Source organism: Camelus bactrianus, chromosome 11 (assembly GCF_048773025.1).
Source record: "Camelus bactrianus isolate YW-2024 breed Bactrian camel chromosome 11, ASM4877302v1, whole genome shotgun sequence".
In the NCBI taxonomy this organism is placed as follows: Eukaryota; Metazoa; Chordata; class Mammalia; order Artiodactyla; family Camelidae; genus Camelus; species Camelus bactrianus.
In genome coordinates, this window is record NC_133549.1 from 51,216,893 (window position 1) to 51,238,263 (window position 21,371).

Consider the following 21,371-nt stretch of genomic DNA (forward strand, 5'->3'; position numbering starts at 1 on the left):
AAGAAAAGTGGAAGGAACTGATACAAAACTGGAAGGAAAAAAAAAAAAAACAACATTATGGTGAGAAGACACAGAAGGTGCGAGAGACAGAGTCAAGAATGATGCATAGGTTTGTGGCCTGGATGCCTGGGAGGATAATGATGGCTTGACTAAAATAAGAGACTACAGGCCTGTGGATATTCCCTCAATACATCCTGAGCACTAACTGCATCCCAGACTTGTTCTACACACTGAGGACATAGCAGGGAAAGAAAGTTTTAGACACCACAGACCTACAGTCTACTGAGTCAGAAAGTATCTTTCCAGAGGCATCCTGACATCTGAATCTGAATTCACAGCATAGCCAGGCAAGTTAAATGAGCTTGTACCTTATCAAGCCAGTATCAACAACCAGTGCTAAAGTCTCCTGGCACACCTAGTTAAACTCCATGGAACACTGACTGCAGAAAGTTAGCAAAAAGACAAGCGAGAACAGAGTCCAAGAACTTTAGAAGACAAAGCTCCCCTAGTTACTACAGGCTAAGTAATCACTTGGTGCCACTACATTTTTATCTCAATGCTGCCATCTTTATGTAAAAATATGGAACTACACAACCTTAAAAAGCCATACCCTATCCAACAGTGAAATCTGGAAATATCAAAGATTTGAGTCAACAAAAAGGTAGAAAAAAGGTTAATGAGAGTTATTTAATGACAGTAACATATATTTACAGCACTTAATTTTGGTATTTGAGAGTATTCCTGACAAAATGAAAGATCTCATGAGGCAAGCAATTACACTATCCAGGATATAAACCTTACTTTGAAAAAGCAGTGACTTACTGAATTCCCCTAATTTAAAAAAATTAAAAATATACTAACAGAGATAATGGGGGATGGGAAAATAGAATAAAATCCAGATACATCTCATTTCTTCAGTAAATTCAACATGCTTTTCTAGTCACAGCTGTTTAAAAAGCAATAGCCGCTTAAATTTGCTTAAACAGTAAATTTACCGGTTTTGATTTTAATCCCATCACTGTAGTGATGGTTTAAGAAGAAAAATTAAAGTCAAGATCATAAGAGTCAAGGACCATGGATTTAGAGGACTGGTTATATATAACTAAAATGTTGACACTTGTCTATTAACATTATTTGCAATCTCTAATTTTTCCATGAAGTAAAATCATGCTATTAAAACTGTGTTGAAAAATATTCAGAAACACTGAAGAATATCTCTGATTTAACATTAATATAAAAAGCTAACAACAACAAAAACAGATAACAACCTGTGCACACAGTACCATCTCAATGTGGGGTGGAGGAGGGATGGAGAAAGCAAAAAGTAGCCAGGGAACTCTAGAATTAAGTGAAAGACATTTCCTCACATAATATTAATGACAAATACTGCTTTTGTATATACGAACACATATACAAATACACACACTTATTATAAACTCCAAACACAAAAAAGGTTTTTAAGAGTTATGAAGAAAAAAGATTAACATTTCAATAGAACAGATCAGAAAAAATACAAAGATAAAATATTAAACCTCTATTAAAACTTTATTATTATACCACACTGGTTTGTAACATTAATAGTGGAGGAGCTTGTATGTATGGGGAGGAAGTAGTATGTGGGAACTCTCTGTAATTTCTACCCAATTTTGCTGTGAACCTAAAACTACTCTAAAAAATAGTCTATTAGTTGTTTTTATTATTATTATTATTAATAAAATCCTATTAGTCTCTCTTTGCTGAGCATCTGTTAGTTTCCTTCAGAAGTACCCTTAATTTTGGTGCTGCTCATAAAACTGGTCAGTGTCAATCTGATTTTTGGAAAGAAATTTGATAGAAGTCTCTACACTCATTTTCTTCCCTTAAACCTACTTAAAAAGATTTCACCTTGATTCTGCTAAATATTTTTAAACATCCCAAACAGCCTTTTAGTATAGAGAAAACCAGTCCCTGAAAAGCACCATTACTGCTGACTCTCCTTCCTCAGGAAAGAAGGCCGTGGGCAAAACCATTTCTTCTTACAGAGTCAAACTCTCCTTCCTTTAACATTTTATACTGTTTTACAATCTTACATAAAGTTATACCATAGCCCATGGCTTTTATATACATTTCTATTTTCTCTGGATTCTAAGAGTCGCAAGTGTAATGACTTTGTCTTACTCATCACTGTGTCCAGCTACTAAAACACTGCTTGACATGTATCACAGTAGGTGTTTAAAATATTGTTGAATGAGTCCTCTTTTCAATTCACAAATAAAGAAGTAATCCTCCAAAAAGTAAAAATTTTCTCCATTTTGCTGAAGAAAAGGAAATTCATTTAAGAAATGAGCTCAAGGCCATGAAAATTTGAAGAGAGTAAGTACTACAAAGTATTTGTTTCTAATATTTGAATACTCACAGCAGTTGGGGGAGGGAAGGTGTGTGAATATCTGACAAAGACGTTAAAGACATGTTTTGACCAGAGAACTCTCATATATGATAATAATACCTTATCTGTATATAGCACTATACTAAGTGCTTTAGACATTCTCTCATTTGATTATCATAACAACTGTGTGAGTCAGGAGAGGCAGTCCCCTTTTCTGGAAGTGAGTAATCTGTAGCATCAGTAGAACAGAACCAGAACTCAAATCAAATCCAAGCATCTGCCTACTACATCACACTGCCTCTGTATCACTGCATCTCATTCAAGAAGCCATGCATGAAAATTAATCTCATTAGCTTTTAAATATATAAAAATACAATCAGCAACTACTTAACATAAAGGAATGCTCGATTTGTTGCATTTTTTCCCTCTATGTACTTCACTTGTGGATAAAATAAGCAAATTATAAAAAAAAACCCTAAAAATTGGAATTTCTTAAGATAAAACAAAACAAATTAAACCTCCTAGCAGGAGATGTGGATTACTATAAATGGGCCAACCTCAACTTGGAATGCTTCATCTTTACATTATATCCAGAAACCAGTGCACATCAGGGATTATTTACATAACTACAGTTTTAATATTCTTTAGCAATTCCTGATTGTCAAAGTTAATGACTCTCCTATAAATTCCATTCCTAGGCATATACCCAAGCAAAATAAAAACATGTCCACACAAAAATATGAATACAAATGTTCACAGTAGCATTACTCATAACAATCCCAAAGTGGATATACCCTAAATGTCCATAAACAAATGAATGGATAAACAAAATACAGTATAGTCAACATAACAGAACATAATTCAGCCATAAAAAAGAATAAATACTGACACATGCTATAACATGGATCAACCTTGAAAACACTATGCTAAGTCAAAGAAGCCAGTCACAAAGAACCACACATTGTATGATTCCACTTATGTGAAATATCCAAAAAGGCAAATCCATAGAGACAGAAAGTAGACTAGTGGCTGCCTAGTGCTGAGAGGGCAGGGGTAAATGGGGAGTGACTGCTAATGGGCATGTGTTTTTTTTTTCCTTAATTGAAGTATAGTTGATTTACAATATTATATTAGTTTCAAGTATACATCAGTGAGTCATTTTTATACATTATACTCATTAAATGTTATTACAAAATAATGGCTATAATTCCCTGTGCTGTATAATATATACTAGTTGCTTATTTATTTTATACATAGTAGTTTGTATCTCTTAATCCCATACCCCTAATTTGCCCTTCCCCTCTTCCATTCCCCCACTGGTAACAGCTATTTTATTTTCTATATCCGCAAGTCTGTTTATGTTTTGCTATATATATTCGTTTCTTTAGATTCCACATATAAGTGATATATAATGCAATATTTATCTTTCTCTGTCCAATTTATTTTACTAAGCATAATACTCTCCAGGTCCATCCATGTTGCAAATTGCAAAATTTCATTCTTTTTTTTACAGCTGAGTAATATTCCATTGTGTATGTGTATATATATATATCTATATATATATGCCACATCTTCTTTATCAATTCATCTGTTGATGAATATCTGGGTTGCTTCTATGTCTTGGCTATTGTAAATAGTGCTGCTATGAACGCTGGGCTGGGGTGCACATACCTTTGCAAATTAGTGTTATCATTTTTCCCAGATACATACCCAGGAGTGGAATTGCTGGGTCATCTGGTAGTTCTATTTTTATTTTTGGGGGGGAATCCCCATACTGTTTTTCACAGTAGCTTTATTAATTTACATTCCCACCAACAGCATACAAGAGTTCACTTTTCTCTACATCCTCGCCTGGCAGGTGTGAAGTGCTATCTCGTTTTTATTTGCATTTCTCTTAATTAGTGATGTCGAGCATCTTTTATGTACCTGTTAGCCATCTGCATGTCTTCTTTGGAGAGATGTCTATTGGAGTCTTCTGTTCATTTTTTGATTTTTTTTTTTGGTATTGAGTTGTAAAAGCTGTTTATAAATTTTGGATATTAACTTTGTTGGTCATTTCAGTTGCAAGTATTTCCTCCCATTTAGCAGGTTGTCTTTTCATTTTGTCAATGGTTTCCTTTTTGTGCAAAAGCTTTTAAATTTAATTAGGTCCCATTCGTTTACTTTTGCTTTTATTTCTTTTGCTTTAGGAGACAGGTTCAGAAAAAACATTACTATGATTTATGTCAAAGCATGTTCTGTCTATGTTCTCTTCAAGGAGTTTTATGGTTTCAGGTCTTACATTTAGGTCTATAACCCATTTTGAGTTTATTTTTGTATATGATGTGAGGAAATGTTCTAATCTCACTTTTTTTTTCTAGGAGTTTTACATGTAGCTGTCCAGTTTTCCCAGCACCACTTCCTGAAGAGACTGTATTTTCTCCACTTACATTCTTGCCTCCTTTGTTGTAGATTAATTGACCACAGATGTGTGGGCTTATTTCTGGGCTCTCTATTCTGTTCCATTGATCTACATGTCTGTTTCTGTGCCAGTACCATGTTGTTTTGATTACTGTTTGCAATACTGTCTGAAGGTTGGGAGGGTTATGCCTCTTTTTCCTTAAGGTTGCTTTGACAATTCAGGGTCTTTTGTGGTTCCATACAAATTTTAGGATAATTTGTTCTAGTTTTGTGAAAAATGTCACAGGTATTTTGACAGAGATACTATTAAATCCATAGATTGCTTTGGGTAATACGGCTATTTCAATGATTAATTTTTCCAATCCAAGACCACAGGATATCTTTCCATTTCTTTGTACGGTCTTCAGTTTCCCTCATCAGTGTTTTATAGTTTTCATTGTATAGGTCTTTCACCTCCTTGGTTAAGTTTATTCCTAGGCATTTTATTCTTTTTGATGTGATTTTTAAATGGGGTTTCTTTTTATTTTCTCTTTCTAATAGTTCAATATTAGTGTACAGAAAAGCAACAGATTTCTGTATCCTTGTATCTTGTATTTTGCAACTTTACTGAATTCATGTATTACTTATACTAGTTTTTTGTGGACACTTTAGGGTGTTCTATATGTAGTATCATGTCTTCTGCAAATAGTATAGTTTTACTTCTTCCTCTCCAGTTTGGATGTCTTTTATTTCTTTTTCTTGTTTAACTGCTGAGGCTAGAACTTCCAATACTATGTTAAATAGAAGTGGCAAGAATGGCATTCCTGCCTTGTTCCTGAAATTAGAGGAAAGGCTTTCAGCCTTTCACCGCTAAGTATGATGTTAGCTGTGGATTTGTCATAAATGGCCTTTATTATGTTGAGAAATGTTCCCTCAATACCAACTTTGATGAGAGTTTTTTTATCATGAATGGATGCTGAATTCTGTCAAATGCTTTTTCTGCACCTACTGAGATGATCATGTGATTTTTATCCTACCTTTTGTTAATGTGGTGTATAATGGAGTTTCTTTTTTTGGAGTAATGAAAACGTTCTAAAATTAAACAGGGATAATGGTTGCACAACTCTGTGAATATATTAAAAACCACTTAACTATACACTTTAAATGGGTGAACTACATGGTATATGAACTATTTCTCAAAACTGTTTTAAAAAATAACTGGTATGGGATTTTAATAGTGGGGAAGGCTATGCATATGTTGCTGGAGGAAGCATATGAGAAATCTCCTTACCTTCTGCTCAATTTCACTGTGAATCTAAAAGTACTCTAAAAAATAAAGGCTATTTAAACAAATCACTATACAAGACTGCAAAAGCCTGCATTATTAAAAAATTGATTATTTTCCAGTATATTTTATTAAGGCAGAGAAGTGAGCTAATAATTTGAAAACACATTTTTAACAATTACATGTTAAGCATTTTGTGGTCATCTTGTAAAAAACTCTAAGAAAGGATGCCATTTTTCTGAATTAATAAATTCTTTAAAAATTATTTCCACTTCTACAAAAAAAAAAAAAGTATTTCATTCTTTTCTTTCTCCACCTTTTCCTTTTATTAGATACCAATAGTGTTTAAAAAGTTTTACTGAAGTATAATGTAACAATCAAAAAATTCACCTGTTTTAGTTGTTAAGTTAAACGAATGTCAGTAAATGTAACAGCTGTGTGTGCAATCTCCACAATCCAGTTTGGGAACACATCTATCACCCTAAAAATTTCCCTGGTACCCATTTGCAGTCAAATAAGCTTCTCAGTTTCTACAAAGAGACCTACTGGGGTTATGACAGGGATTACACTCAGCCTACAGATGATCAATCTGAGTCTTCTAATTCACAGAGACAGTATATCTTTGCATTTATTTGAGTCATTTTTAATTTCTCTCTGTAATGTTTTATAGTTTTCAGTGTACAGAAATACTTATTTTAAAATATCAATGATAAACTTCTTATTTAAACTTTAAATCTGGTATCAAATTATAACAGCAATTTTTCCAAAAGTTATTTAAGAATCTTTCAGACACATTTTTAAGTTTGCCATACCTCACATTCAAATGGGACAAACAATGAACAAACAGTAAACGTCTGTTATCTCATAAAGTCTAAGGATTTTAAACCATTCAGAAAACTAAGTAGGAAAAAAGTTAATGCCTATGTCAAAGAGGGAACTTGTCTTGACTATTCTGTCCCACAAAAGTGTTTGGTAGCAGAAACCAAATATAGATCTTCCTCCACTTAGAATGGGATTACATCTAAATAAGCCTATTATTAAACTCAAAATATCAGTAACTCAAAAACCTACCAAACACCATTGCTTAGCTTAGCCTACCTTAAACGTGCTCAGAATACTTACATTAGTCTACAGTTGGGCAAAATCATTTAACACAAAGCCTACTTTATAATAAAGTGTTGAACATCTCACATCATTTATTGAATACTGTACTGAAAGTGAAGAACAGAATAGATGTATAGGTACAGAATGGTTTTAAATGTATCAGTAGTTTTTTGCTGGTGATGGTGTGGCTGACTGGGAGCCACAGCTGACTGCTGCTGCCCATCATCATGAACGACTATCATACCACACACAGCGAGACAAGGAAAAGATCAAAATTCAAGTACAATTCCTACTGAACGTGTATCACTTTTGCACCATCATAAGGTCAAAAAATTGTTAAGTCAAACTATCCTAAATCAGGGACCATCTGTATTCAATCTGGTTTTCTCCCCTAACTCCCATCAAACCCAAGAAAATCCCATAAACCAAAGTCATATCCACAAGTACACATAATTTCTCTTTCTTATCTATATGTATATAAAACTCAATACTGCAAACACAAATACACCATATTCAGCCTTTGTCTCAATCTTTACAGCATAATTTTCATCTCCAGTTGTGAATGTATATGCTTCCATGGAAGTATATTTGTCAAATAAAATAGGGTTCAGATTCTATCAAAGGTTCAAATCAGGAAAAGGTTTTCTTTTTTTTTTTTTTTACTTTGAAATGTATGAATGTTAACAAAGGCTTTTTGATAAGAAACTCATTTAAAAAACTTACAAAAAAATTCATACCAGAAACCATGTACAATCACACTATTTATAACAGCAAAACCCAGAAACTATCCAAATGTCCACTGACAAGAGGAGATGATATATATAATGGTATTTATTTACTGAAAATTGAGCGTTACTGAAATTGTACTATAGTAAAATGAATGAACTACAATATATGCAACAATGTGATGAATATTATAAACGTAATGTTGAAGAGGAAAAAAAGCAAGGCCCAGCATATCTCTCTAAGTAAAACTAATTATATTGTTAGGGCACACAAACATTCATAATAAAAACTATTTTATAGAGGCAAAGGAATAATACACACCAAATTCAGGATAGTAGTTACCGGGGATAGAGAGTAAAGCGGGCAAGGGAAGGCAGGAAAATGGAATCACTTGGGTTTTCCTTGGGTTGAATTGAGGGTTTATATGCTTTATAACATATGTCATCTAATTCTTTTGTAAATATAAACATTTTTTAAAAACACAAGCAAAACTATTTTTTTAGATCGCCCTTTATAAAGCATTTTTCAGAAGCTTAACTGGGCACTTAGAATATACACTAAAAAATTTTTAAGTTTTTACCTTTTTTTCTGTTCAATTGCTTTGTCCAAGTGCTGAAAGATATCCTGAAACAAGGTACAGCTGGATCGACTATTAATAGTATATCCATATCCTCTTTTCCAATACTGTTTCAGATCATTTAAATACTCTAAAACCTAAAGATAAAAATTTCAAAAATCATTACATTTTTATTCATGTAACAGATTCCCTCACTTAATAATGATTTGTTTTTCAGAAAAGGTTACATTGTTTAATCAGCATTCAGTACAAAGTATAGCAAAATCACAGAGTTTATAATTGCCATTTCAAGCATTTAAAGGTTGGACCCAAAGGTCCATGACACAGAGATTTATGTTGAGACACAAACTTGAATTGTGGGAATGTGGAGACTGGCATCCAAGAGCAAGTTCATAGCCCTCACAGCCAATAATCCAGCATCCATGACAGTTCAGGATAGTAGGCTGAAGACATATGCTCACTTCCTCTTTCTTCTAAAGTTATATTAAAATGATAGCAAAGATATATACAGAAAAAAGAAAAAAAGATACACATTGAAAAATATTCATCACAGCACAGAAAGATGCTAACAGTGGATCAAGAATTTTTGAGAACTTTAGGAAGACAGAAACCAAATAGAAAATGAGTTATTTTGGCTCACGTATCACTATGATAAAAACGGTAATAAAAGTAGACCAAAGATACGGAAAATTGGTACTGTTGGAAGGAATGTATATTAGTATTGACATTCTCAAGGGTAAATGGGCAAAATCCACAAAAATACACATCTCTAAGGCCCATTCAATTCTATTTCTTATAAAGTAATATTCACGAAGGAACACGAGAGAATGCACAAAAATGTCTTAGAATAGCACTGCTTATAGGAGCCAAAAAAATAAAAAGTTCCTGGAAATACCTAAATTTCTTTAGTAAGTTGATCATTAAATAAACTACGGTATACACATACTATGGAATACTGTGAAATTATTTGTAACATTCCATATTATAGATCTACATGAACTGACATGGACAGACCTCCTACAAATATTGCTGAATGAGAAGAGCAGGGTAAGAATAAATACAGTAGTAAAATACCATTTATTACCAAAATACACACACACACACAACACTATTTAAATTTCTAAGAATTATATAAATTGTAAATAAAGCATAGAAAAAGGTTGAAAAGTACACAACAAACTGACAGCAGTGATTAATTTCTGTGGAGAGGTAGGTGATCTGGTGAATTGGTGATTAAGGTAGCCTTTATCTGAATGCTAAACTTGTACTCAGGTAACATTTGAATCAAGATTAAAACTAGAGGACTAAAACCTGCAACCCAAAAGAGATACAAGACATGACTATACAACAGTTGTGAGCCATTTGTCCCAGAAGAGCACCTAGAGAAATTAAGTGCAAGCCAAAAGTTTAAAAGCAAGAGCAAGGGTAGGCCAGTGCCATACACCAAAAACAAAACTAAACATATATTAAAGAGGCAATTAAATCAAGAAGATAGCGAAAGGGAAAAAGTAAACATTAAAAAAAAGTTGAAAGGAATTAAAACAGAAAGAATTAGATAAAGTTCTGCCAAATCTATTGAAGAAATAAAACAAAAATAGTATCAAAAGTGAAAAAGGAGAGGCACTTTCAAACTGTGCACAGGGAAAGGGAGGTCAAGCAGAATCCAGCAGTCTTGCTGAGTTGAGGAATTAGAATTGAGTTTGGTAAGTGTGAAGTGGTTGGAATTAGCAGAACAGAGTATCAGAGAGAAGGAAGCTACACAGAAAGAGAACTCCAAAAATCCAGGGGCAGTCCCCGTGATTCTGTTGCTGAAGGTTGTGGGAATTGTAAGCTCAACGATTCCAGAGCTATCGCAATGCTGGGAGAGATTCATGTTCCAAGTAGCCTAAGTAAAGAGCACTTCCACAGACACCAAGACATCCAGGACTTCATTACAGTCCCCAATAGGGTCATACTTTAATGGCAAAGTCTTGTTTCTGAGTTTTGTCAAGTTCAGGCCTAGAGTATGAAACTCAGAAAGAAAGAAGTTTGAAGAGGATCAGACTGATCCACAATTAACTTAACTGCAAAATAAAACAAAATTTAACACTTAGAAGACAAAATCCAGGCATTCAACAGCATAACATTCACAATGTCCAGTATCTAATAAGTAATTACTGGAAACACATAAAGAAACAAAAAATGTGACATAACTAGGAGAAAAATCAGTCAATAAAAGAATCTTTCTTAAGAAGGAAGGAAAGCAAGGATGAGTCAATATTAGAAAATGTACTAATGTAATTTACTATGTTAGAAGATTAAAGAAAAAAAAAAGCGAATTTTCCTAGATGCCAGAAATTTAGCACACAGTCCTGGTTTTAAAAATGATAAACAAATAGACGGTTTTAGAAAGCAAGAAACAGAAATTTCTTTACTCTGATAAGGATAACTACTAATGATTATGCCAAACATCATACTTTATGATGAAACAATGAAAGTGTTCTTAACTAGAAAATATAGACCTTCAGGCTTTAAGATAATTGAATAAAGATATATCTGATCTCTTCTCTCAGTAGGCACTCTAAAAAAAGAATGAAAAGAGAAATGTAAAAGTTCTTTTCAAAGAAATTAAAAGACCTCTATACCCTCAGCCACCACCATAAATGAGAAAGGACTGCCAAATGCAGTGAAAATCAAACAAAACATCTTAGATAAAGCCAGCAGAAGACAGATCCTCAAAGCATGTGGTACATTTGCAGTAGTAAATCTGGTGGGAATGCAGTTTGGTGCAGCCACTGTGGAAAACAATATGGAGATTCCTCAAAAGACTAGGAATAGACTTACCATATGACCCAGGAATCCCACTCCTGGGCATATATCCAGAAGGAAGCCTACTTCAAAAAGACACCTGCACCCCAATGTTCATAGCAGCATTATTTACAATAGCCAAGACATGGAAACAGCCTAAATGTCCATCAATAGATGACTGGATAAAGAAGATGTGGTGTATTTATACAATGGAATACTACTCAGCCATAAAAACCGACAATATAACGCCATTTGCAGCAACATGGATGCTCCTGGAGAATGTCATTCTAAGTGAAGTAAGCCAGAAAGAGAAAGAAAAATACCATATGAGGTCACTCATATGTGGAATCTAAAAAAAAAAAAAAAAAAAAAAAGCATAAATACAAAAGAGAAATAGACTCACATAGAATATAAACTTGTGGTTGCCAAGGGGGCGGGGGGTGGGAAGAGATAGACTGGGATTTCAAAATTGTAGAATAGATAAACAAGATTATACTGTATAGCACAGGGAAATATACACAAGATCTTATGGTAGCTCACAGAGAAAAAAATGTGACAATGAATATATATATGTTCATGTATAACTGAAAAACTGTGCTCTACACTGGAATTTGACACAACATTGTAAAATGATTATAAATCAATAAAAAATGTTAAAAAAATAGATAAACAATAAGGACCTACTGTATAGCACAGGGAACTATATTTAAGTTCTTGGACTACGATGTAATGGAAAAGAGTCTGAAAATATATATATATATGTACATGTATAACTGAATCACTTTGCTGAACACATGAAACTAACATTGTAAATCAACCACACTTCAATAAAAAATAAGAATTAAAAGTTTTTTCAACTAGCAGAAAAAAACAAACAGACAAACAAAAACAAAGCACATGGTACACTTGCAGTAGTAAATCCAACAATCATTTGCCTGAAACAATGAGAATGAAGTCTAAGGGGAACCTCCCCTGACACTATGCAACACCATTAGGAGGAAACAGACTTACATTCCATCTTTACAGGCAGCATTCTGCAAAGAATCTCAGAGAAGAGTAACTATAAATTGGAAGGAACACTACTTATCTCTGAATAGCTGCTCATCCCAGCTGGCTGCCTGAGGAGAAGTAAAAACTGAACTCTGCGAAGATGAGTAGTAATTTAAAAGGTGCCAACAATCAATATAAACATACAAATTAAAAACAAGACTGCTATACAGATAAAATAGTCAGCCAGAAAAAAACTTCACCCTAGAAATTCTGCTACAGAGCAGATGAAAACTATAATTAAATAAACATACTATTATGAATTCCAAAGACTTAAGAAAATAATCATTTGAAAAAAAGAGTCAAAAAAAAGAAAAAGATTTAGAAAGAAGCATAAAGACAGAAAGATAAGCTGAAATAGTTCCAAAAATAGTTCGGCATTATCTAGCAAATCTGAAGTTCTGCATATCCTGTGATCCACCAATTCTACTACAGACATAGACCTTCAGAAATGCCAATAAACACACACAAATGTTCATAATAGCACCGAACTGACAACAATCCAAATGTCTGCCAACAAGATAATGGATTAAAAAAAACGATAATTCATACAACAGAATACTATACAGCAATGAAAGTAAGTGATCTGTAGCTACAGGCAGCATCACAGATAAATCTTAAAAACATAATGTTGAACAAAAACTGGATGCATACTGGGTGATTCCATTATATAAAGTTCAAAAATATATAGTTAAACTGTTTCTTGGGAAAAAATAAGTTAGTAGACACTAAACTAACAAAGAAAACACAAATACACAAGTAAGTAATAATAATGGGGAAATAATCTCAGATACAGAAGGAAAATTTGTTTTTTAATTATGAGATAAACTTACAAAATTGCACAAATAAATCTGAAAATCTGGATGACATGGATGACTTTTACAAGAAAATATTAAATACCCACAGAAATGTACTTAGTTCATGTGTCATTTCTTTTGCAAAGATTCACCTGACTGTCATTAATCAACTTCCTCCTTTGTGTATCACTATATCTTATATATACTTCTATTATAGCCATCCTATTGTCTGGCATGGTTTATTTGTTATCTTTCACTCCTTGTTATGTTCTTTGAGGACAATGTCTATCTTATGTTAGTATCATCAGTTTCAAACAAGTGCCTGGCACAAAGCAGGCACTCAAACAATATTTGCTGAATGAAGACCAGCATTTCATAAGGTTTTGGATATCTAATAATCGCCAGAATTATCAATATTTCACAAATTTCTATTATTTTTTAATTTTAAAAACATTTTAATAAATAATTTCAAATACAAAAAATAGAGTACAGTAAAATAGTGAACCCCTATGTATCCATCATCCAACTTCAACAATAATCAACATTTGGCCAATCCTGTTTAAGTTGTGCCCCTACCACCACCAGTGGATTATTTTGAAGCAAATCCCAGACATCATTTTATTGCATCTACAAATACTTCAGTACATAAATCTATTCATAGTGAAAAGTCCTAAACAGAGATACATAAATTATTTTCTATCAAATAAGTGAAAAAAAACCCCACAGAAAACATCTCAATCAAAAGAAAATGGTGTATTTTTAAATGAAGAATCTAACTTATTTATTTATACTATAAAAAGGAAGTTTTTATTCAATTAATTCAACAAATATGTACTTCAAATTTTCAAATCATGGTCGTTTAAATGAGAAATTTTTTACTTACAAAGGAAAAAAGGTACTTATACAATGGACAAATCTGGTAGGCATCACTTTCATCATATGATCAAACATATAATCATCAATGATGTGACAAACTGACATCACTTCTTCTGATTAGATGCACTATAGATAGTATTCTTATAAAAAATGTTTAAACCACAATCTAACCTTAAGTAAAAAGTTAGACACAAAGACATTCTGCAAAAAAACTGGTTAGTTGCCTGCAAAACGCCAGTGTATAAAAGACAAAAGAAAGGCTGGAACACTCTTCCAGATTAAAGGAAACTAAAAAGACATGACAAGTAAATGCAATGAATGATTCTTGATTATATTCTGCATTTTCTAAATAATAGTTATAAATATAGGACTTTATTAAGACAAGTGTGAAAATGCAAATATTGACCATATATTGGACAATACTATACTATACATGCATATATAAAATTATATTTTACTATCGTTATGTAGAAGTGTGTTATTTAGATGCATGCCCAAGTATTTAAAGATGAAGTGTCTTGATGTATGAAGAAAAAAAAAAAGATTATATATATGTGGTAGACAAAATAAATGCCCCTCAAAGATTTCTACATCCTAATCCCTAGAACCTATGAATATTATCTTACATGACAAAAGGGAATCTGCATGTGTGATTAAGTTAAGGATCTTAAGATGGAAAATTATCCTAGACTATCTAGGTGGGCCCAATAATCACAACGGATTCTTATAAAAAGCAGCCAAGAAGGACAGAGTAGGAGATATAGCCATGGAAGCCATAGTCGGAGTGATACAAGGAATGCAGGAGGCCTCCAGAGATTGGAAAAGGCAAGAAATAGATTTTCCTCTAGAACCTCCAGGAGGAACACAGGTCCCTGTTGATACTTTGACTTTAGCCCTGTAAGGTTCATTTGGACCTCTGACTGCCAGAACCATAAAGTAATAAATTTGTGTTATTTTAAATGACTAAGCCTGTAGTAATTTGATATAGCAGCAACAGGAAACTAATACATGGAAAGACAAGCAAATGTGGCAAAAAAAGGGTAGCAACTGGTGAATACAGGAGAAGGACATGAATATTCATTTTATCATTCTTACAACTTCAGTCAGTTTGAAATTTTTCAAAATAAGTTGTGGGAAAAATCAAAGAGAAGTTCATAAGCAGTGAAGAGATAAGAGGGTAATCCGAAAAGGAAAAGAAAAAGGTAAGTAGCATAGAAGCTTAGTTACCTACTAGTTGCATCTTTTAACAGATATGGAAATAAAAGCAGAGTCGTCAATCTTTAAAAGTCAAGGACCACATGGATATAGCTACTCAAAATAGGAAAAGGGTAGACAGCAGGTGGCCAGGTGAGCACATGCCAAATATTCCAACAACTACAGTAACTTGGGCAAATAGGTTGTTCTTCTGTTAAAAAGTAAATTTCCCTTCTGCCAACACCCATCAGTCATTTACACAATGCTGAAAATCACTTCAGTTCTGTGTATTCACTTTTTTCCCTAGAGCAATCTGGCTAAGGAGAAAAGGGGGGTGAGGTATTCTGACACACATAAATGGCGACCATAAGTCTCAGTTTATATCTTTAACTAGTATAATTATTAATGGTTCCCCTTTCACATTTAGAAGTATTCCAATTTAGAACATATATTTTATGGCCATCCTCAGCACAGAGCATTTTAGAGGGTAGGCCAGGAAGTTTCTGAAGTGATGAGCTGTGGACAGTTAGAGGAGATGAGAAGTGTACTGGATACTTGGGACAGAGAAAAAGTAGGAAGCAACCCAGGAGCAGAAAGAGGAAACACAATACACCTATTACTACTGGTGTCCGCATCCTAGAGCAGTCATCCATCGAGGGCCCTTTCTCCTTCTTCCAACTCACCCACTAAGCTCTACTCCCACACTGGCCCAATACCACGGAAAATTACCTTTAATCTGGTTATTGATCACTTAGGTCTTTGAGTAACAAAGTAGAGCACTTGTTTACCTTTAAAAGTAAATTAGCTCTCAGCTTAAAAGTCTGTTTCTAACTGGCAAATAGTACACTTCTTTTCAAAATTTGAGGTTAAATTCTGAAGTTAATAATTGATTTTCATACAGCATACTGAAGGTTCCAAAGTTTCAGAAGTCCATATTCCTGAATGACCCATACATACAGATACATCCTACCAGAATCCTATCCACCAGAATTCTATCCAACACCACAATCCTCAATGCTTAAGAAAACAATTAACCTTCCCCTACCCCATCTCTCTGGTGCTCAGCATCCCAGAAGTGACCAGAATTTGCCTCCCTTAAAGTCACTGGAAGTCTGTCTGTTCTTCTCTTTTTAGAGTCTAAGAGTCTACAAAGAAGCCACAAGAATGAAGAAGAAAAAAAGGGAATACAAAGTAGGCAGGCAGAAACTGTAGATGAATTACCGCCATTACTAGGTGGAACACAGAACTCAATTTATTAGGAAAACTGTCATGAAAGAATAGGTATTTAGAAAACCATTCATCCTCTCTGAACTTTGACTTCTGACAAAAAGAAGAATTTGGATTATATTAGCTTTATAATCCTTTCCAGAAGTAAAATTTTATGATGAGGTAAGTAGGTTTTTAACTGGGTAGACCTAGAAATCAAATCACCACGGAAGAATATTTTCCAGAGTTTTATGAACCCAAACTATTTACACAAGTAGGTAGGTCCTACCTGAACAATTAATCTCTCTTTATGTTAGGAAAATTATGAGATAATCAAAGACAGGTAATGTTCCCTACTCTGCTTACTTTTTGAAAACCTGCTTTAAATAACAACAACAAAAATCACACAAAAAAAGCAAAGAAACTGCAAAAGTAATGCTTACCTTTGCATCGTCTATGTCAAAAACATCACACCAAGGAGATTTAACACCTTTAATTGCCAGGTCAAATGAACAGGTGAAAAAAGCTACCTGAATTAAATCTGGGGGAAAAAAAGGCAAAATTTGTGGGTTACTATTTTGTGCAATTTTCCAAAGGCTAAGTATCTCCAGAATGCCAAGGACTTACTACATAAAATGCAACTTGATTTTAATTTTAGAGGGTTGGAGGAGGGGAAATAAATCTATAAAAGGTTTTAGTCCCCAACTTGAAAATTAGCAATAACAAAGTACATTCCTTGAATAGTTCTCTTAACTACACAACAATTCATATTATAATTATTAAGAAGAAGCAAGTACAGAAAAGGATATAAAGGAGGAGAGAAGGCTGCAGAAGGTAGAGAAAAAAGGGCAGAGTAAGGAGGAAGGTGGAACAAAGGATGAAAAAGGAGAGAAACAAAGAAAGAAAAAAAAAATCACACTATGAGACCTAACTGCCACTAATTATCCTGGGCAAGGCACTCTAAGTTCTCTGGCTCTCAATTTTCCCACCTGCACAATAAGGAGGTTAGACAAATCATTTGTCAAGGACGAGTTATGCCTCTGATCCATCCATTAGGACCATTCTGAGTTCTTGGTCAATCTTTCAGAAAGTCAAAAATATTTCAGATGAATTAGAATTTAAACATTAAAAAAAAATAAAGTAAAATAAAGGAAGATATAGGAAAATATAATAATCTTGGGGTAAGGGAGAAATCTCAGGCAAAACAAAATACTCATAAACCATAATTAAAAGACAGATATGGCTATAGAAAAGATGTCAACTTCTGAACAATAAAAGGCACCATAAGTAAGACTTAAAAGATAAGCAACAAATAGGAAAAAAGTTAGCAACATAAAACAGGCAAAGGATTTATCCATTATCAAGCACTATTAAAGGATATAGAATTACTACACCCACAACATATAATGGGCACCTATGATCAGTAAGAAAAAACAAAAATAATTCAATAGAGAATGGTCAAGGTTATGAAGAGGCAATTCTCAGAAGGAAGGAAATAGCTAACAAACATATGAATGGATATTCAACCTTACAGGTAACCAAAGAAATGCAAATTAAAGCTAAATCATTCATCAAATGGTCTAAAATCAGAATGACTAATAATATCCACTGTTGGATGAAATGGGGGAAATGAGCATTTTCATATATTGTTGATACAAATTGCTCTACACTTTCAGAGAACAACTTGGAAGTATATGTCAGAAAATATTCATGCTCCTTATTTATCTTATTAACTCTCAAGTGCAAAAAACCAGATTATAAGAATGTTCACTGTAGCATTACTTGAAAGAGGTAAAGGGGTGGGGGTATAGTTCAGTGGTAGAGTGCATGCTTAGCATGCATGAAGTCCTAGGTTTGATTCCCAGTACCTCTATTTAAATAAATAAATAAATAACATATTAAAAAGAAAGAGGTAAAAACTAAGAAAAACCTCATTAGGAAAGTAATTTCCTATAAAAAGAATTTCGATTGTATTAGCTCCAGCTATTCTGACCAGTAAAATCTGACGATGGGTTAAATAAATTTTTAACTAGCATTAACCTAAAATGTAATTAGATATCCTATGATAAAAACTGAATTTAAAAGAATGAGACAGATATATTGCTAAGAAAGAACAAGTTACAGAAAATACATACAGCATCACCTCTCTAAGCAAACAAAAAAAAAGTAAGTAGCTAAAATATTTTTGAGCAGTTATTCTCTGACAAGTACAATGCTAATGCTTTGCATGAATTAATCTCATCTAATCCTTGTAATAATCCAATGAGGCAAGCACAAGTCATATATCCGCTTTACAGAGAAAGAAATTATGGCACAGAGATATTAAGGAACTTGCCAACGATCAGAGAGTTAGTCAATAGTATAACGAAGTTAAGGTTCAAATACAAGGTTTAACTAATAGGCTATAATAGGCTCCAAAAAAGTTGTTCTCAGTTACCCATCAGTAAAATACAAATAATCTTCAATTCAGAAACTAAAAATAGTTTTTAAAAAAAATCCTCAACAATCTTAAATGCCCACTAACAGAATAATGGCTAGATGCTGGTAGTTATATAATGGAATTCTGTACATAAGTTTAAAATGTAGGACTAGAAAAATACACATTAAATAAAAAATACAAAGTTGAATTAAATTCAAATTTTAGATAGATAACATAGTTTGATATCATTCCTAAAAGTTTAAAAATCTGCAAAACAATATCCCATTTAGGTATAGAAACATAAACATAAATATAAAAACTGGCATGGGATGACTTAGATGCTCAATTCATGATAGTGGTTACCTCTGAGAAAAAAAGGAAAGGACTGAGATCCTGGGGAGGGACCAAGAGCCCTCAATTTATTTAAAGCAACTAACTGAAGTATAATGCGAAAATTTGATAAAACTAAGCTGTGGATATACATATATTCATTATATTAGCCTTTATTATTATCTATATACTTGAATTACTTCCCAAATAAAATAATTTTTTAAAGCTCTGCAGATGACCCAAATATAAAGCCAATTGAGGAAAGAGAAAAAACTCAATTTTGAATGCGAGTCTAGGCATCCTCACTTTTTTTGATCCTTATTAAGCATTCAGACTCCATGACTGAAAGATTCTAGTCTTAATTTTTTCCCAGCATCTCCCACTTCTAGTCTTTGGAAATTTATTCACAATATAATGAAATCATACTCTGTATGTATATTTGTCAATATCTGCTGTGTGGATTATAAACTCCTAGAAAACAGGAAAAATCTTATTATTTTTTCTTAATTTCCAACTGCTAGGTGACCATGTGCCCTGCTTTCCTAGCATAATTACGAATAGTGTCTCCTTTCACCCTAAAAAGGGTCCCAGGTTGCATGATAAATTGCAGTCAACCCATCCACTACATATTTAATGACAGACATGACTGCTCATCGTCTCAGCACCTCTACATATAAAATTCTAAAACAAAAACGAAAACAAAAAAACTCATTACTTTTCTAAAACTTAACCCCTCTCAAAACATTAACATGTACTTCTCAACTGCTTCAAAAGCTAAAGAATTCATATGATTTTCCATTTGTATCACTTTATAAGGAGATAATTCAAAAAGATAATCTTTGTTTTATAAATAATGCCTAGAATTGAAGCTTTATATAATCCTGTCCTCAAAAAAAAAAAAAAAATTTCAGGATACAGCAAGATTCTTGTGTATTAATTTACATAAAACTCAAAGAAGAATCTGAACCTAAAAATAGTAAGCTTGAGATGTAGACTTTTCTTGACCTAGAACACATTATTTTCTTAATGTAAAATCAATTGTGGCCTTTAAAAAGGAGTAATTTATGCTTCCATATTTTTTCATTTTCAGAGTTCAGAAACCATTTAAACTATTTCAGAGTTCAAATGCAAGATAATAGGCACATTACCTGCACTTAAATTGTTGACTGGCACTTGTAAAGTAGCTGCAACTTTGTTTAAAATGTTCTGCATTTCTGGTCCAGTTTTGAAGGCTTCTACATGATAAAGAGCCGTAGCATTCTTTTCTACTTGAGTTAAAAACTTCTCACAATAATCAAAGAACCTCATTAGTTTATCATTAATTCTTGGAGGCCCACACTCCATGTCTGAAAGAGAAAAAAATATTGAGTGTGTATATATGTATGTGTGTATATATATCCACTGACATGAATGACAATTTCAAATTATTGAAAATTCTGTTTCAAGTGTGAAAGGGAACACTAAAAACCTATTTATTCATTGGTATGTCTGAAATAAGTACACACTGCTCAAAAGACATAAGGCAAAACTATTCCCCATCTATAATGACTGTTAATTCACGAGAGGATATGCTAAAAAAGACCGAAGAAACAGAGAATATCAAAAATAAAATGTTATAGCAATACTACACTATGAAATAAAGGTAACTGAAATAAATGTTTTCCCAAAGAAAAGAAAAATAACTAGACGTGAAAGTCATAAAAAGTGCAAAATGTATTGTAAATTACTGTTCCCGTCAGGCACAGAAAATTTGAGAAAGCAAACTAAAAATTAGCAAAATTTCTAATTACAGGGTAATTAATAGAAATCTGTTTGACTACTCTAAGTCAAAGTCTAAGTAGAGTATTTTATTTCTCAACTTTCCCAACCCTGTGTTAATTTAAAAAAGGCTGTTTTGGATAAAAAACTACTGACAACAGCACAAAATACATTAACGTTTCAAGTCTTCTGTATTTCATTGTGTTAGATGCTTCTGACTCGGTTCATTTTCTAACTAGAGCTCTCATATAACTTTCTATTTAGAATATTATATGTTACATTATTTCCCCAATTCAGCAACAAATATGTACTAGAAAAGCATTCATAATCAAGCTTCAACTATTGAAGTGCCTTTTAAGTTTTCTGGGAGTCATATTTAAAATACACAGATTTCAACCATCATTTCTCCAATAATTTACCATGAAATAGTATACTATTTCTGAATATAAAATGAGAAAATTAAATCTAGTTATACCTTTGTGCTTTGGATGTGTGTGTGTGTGTGTGTACCCATTTCAAGA

At 33.0% G+C, this 21,371-nt stretch overlaps 1 protein-coding gene across 4 annotated transcripts in view; it reads right to left on the minus strand.

Annotated features, from left to right (window-relative positions):
- Positions 1-21,371, minus strand: part of MINPP1 (multiple inositol-polyphosphate phosphatase 1) — an 84,980-nt gene that overhangs the window by 59,838 nt on the left and 3,771 nt on the right. For 3 of the 4 annotated variants that reach the window (XM_074374003.1, XM_010971260.3, XM_010971261.3), the window contains exons 2-4: positions 20,241-20,438; positions 16,787-16,884; positions 8,440-8,573 (exon numbers count right to left, since the gene is read on the minus strand). In XM_074374003.1, coding sequence (XP_074230104.1) covers positions 8,440-8,573; positions 16,787-16,884; positions 20,241-20,438 — 430 coding nt within the window. The remainder of the gene's footprint in view (positions 1-8,439; positions 8,574-16,786; positions 16,885-20,240; positions 20,439-21,371) is intronic. The other variant, XM_010971262.3, reaches the window with a different exon arrangement.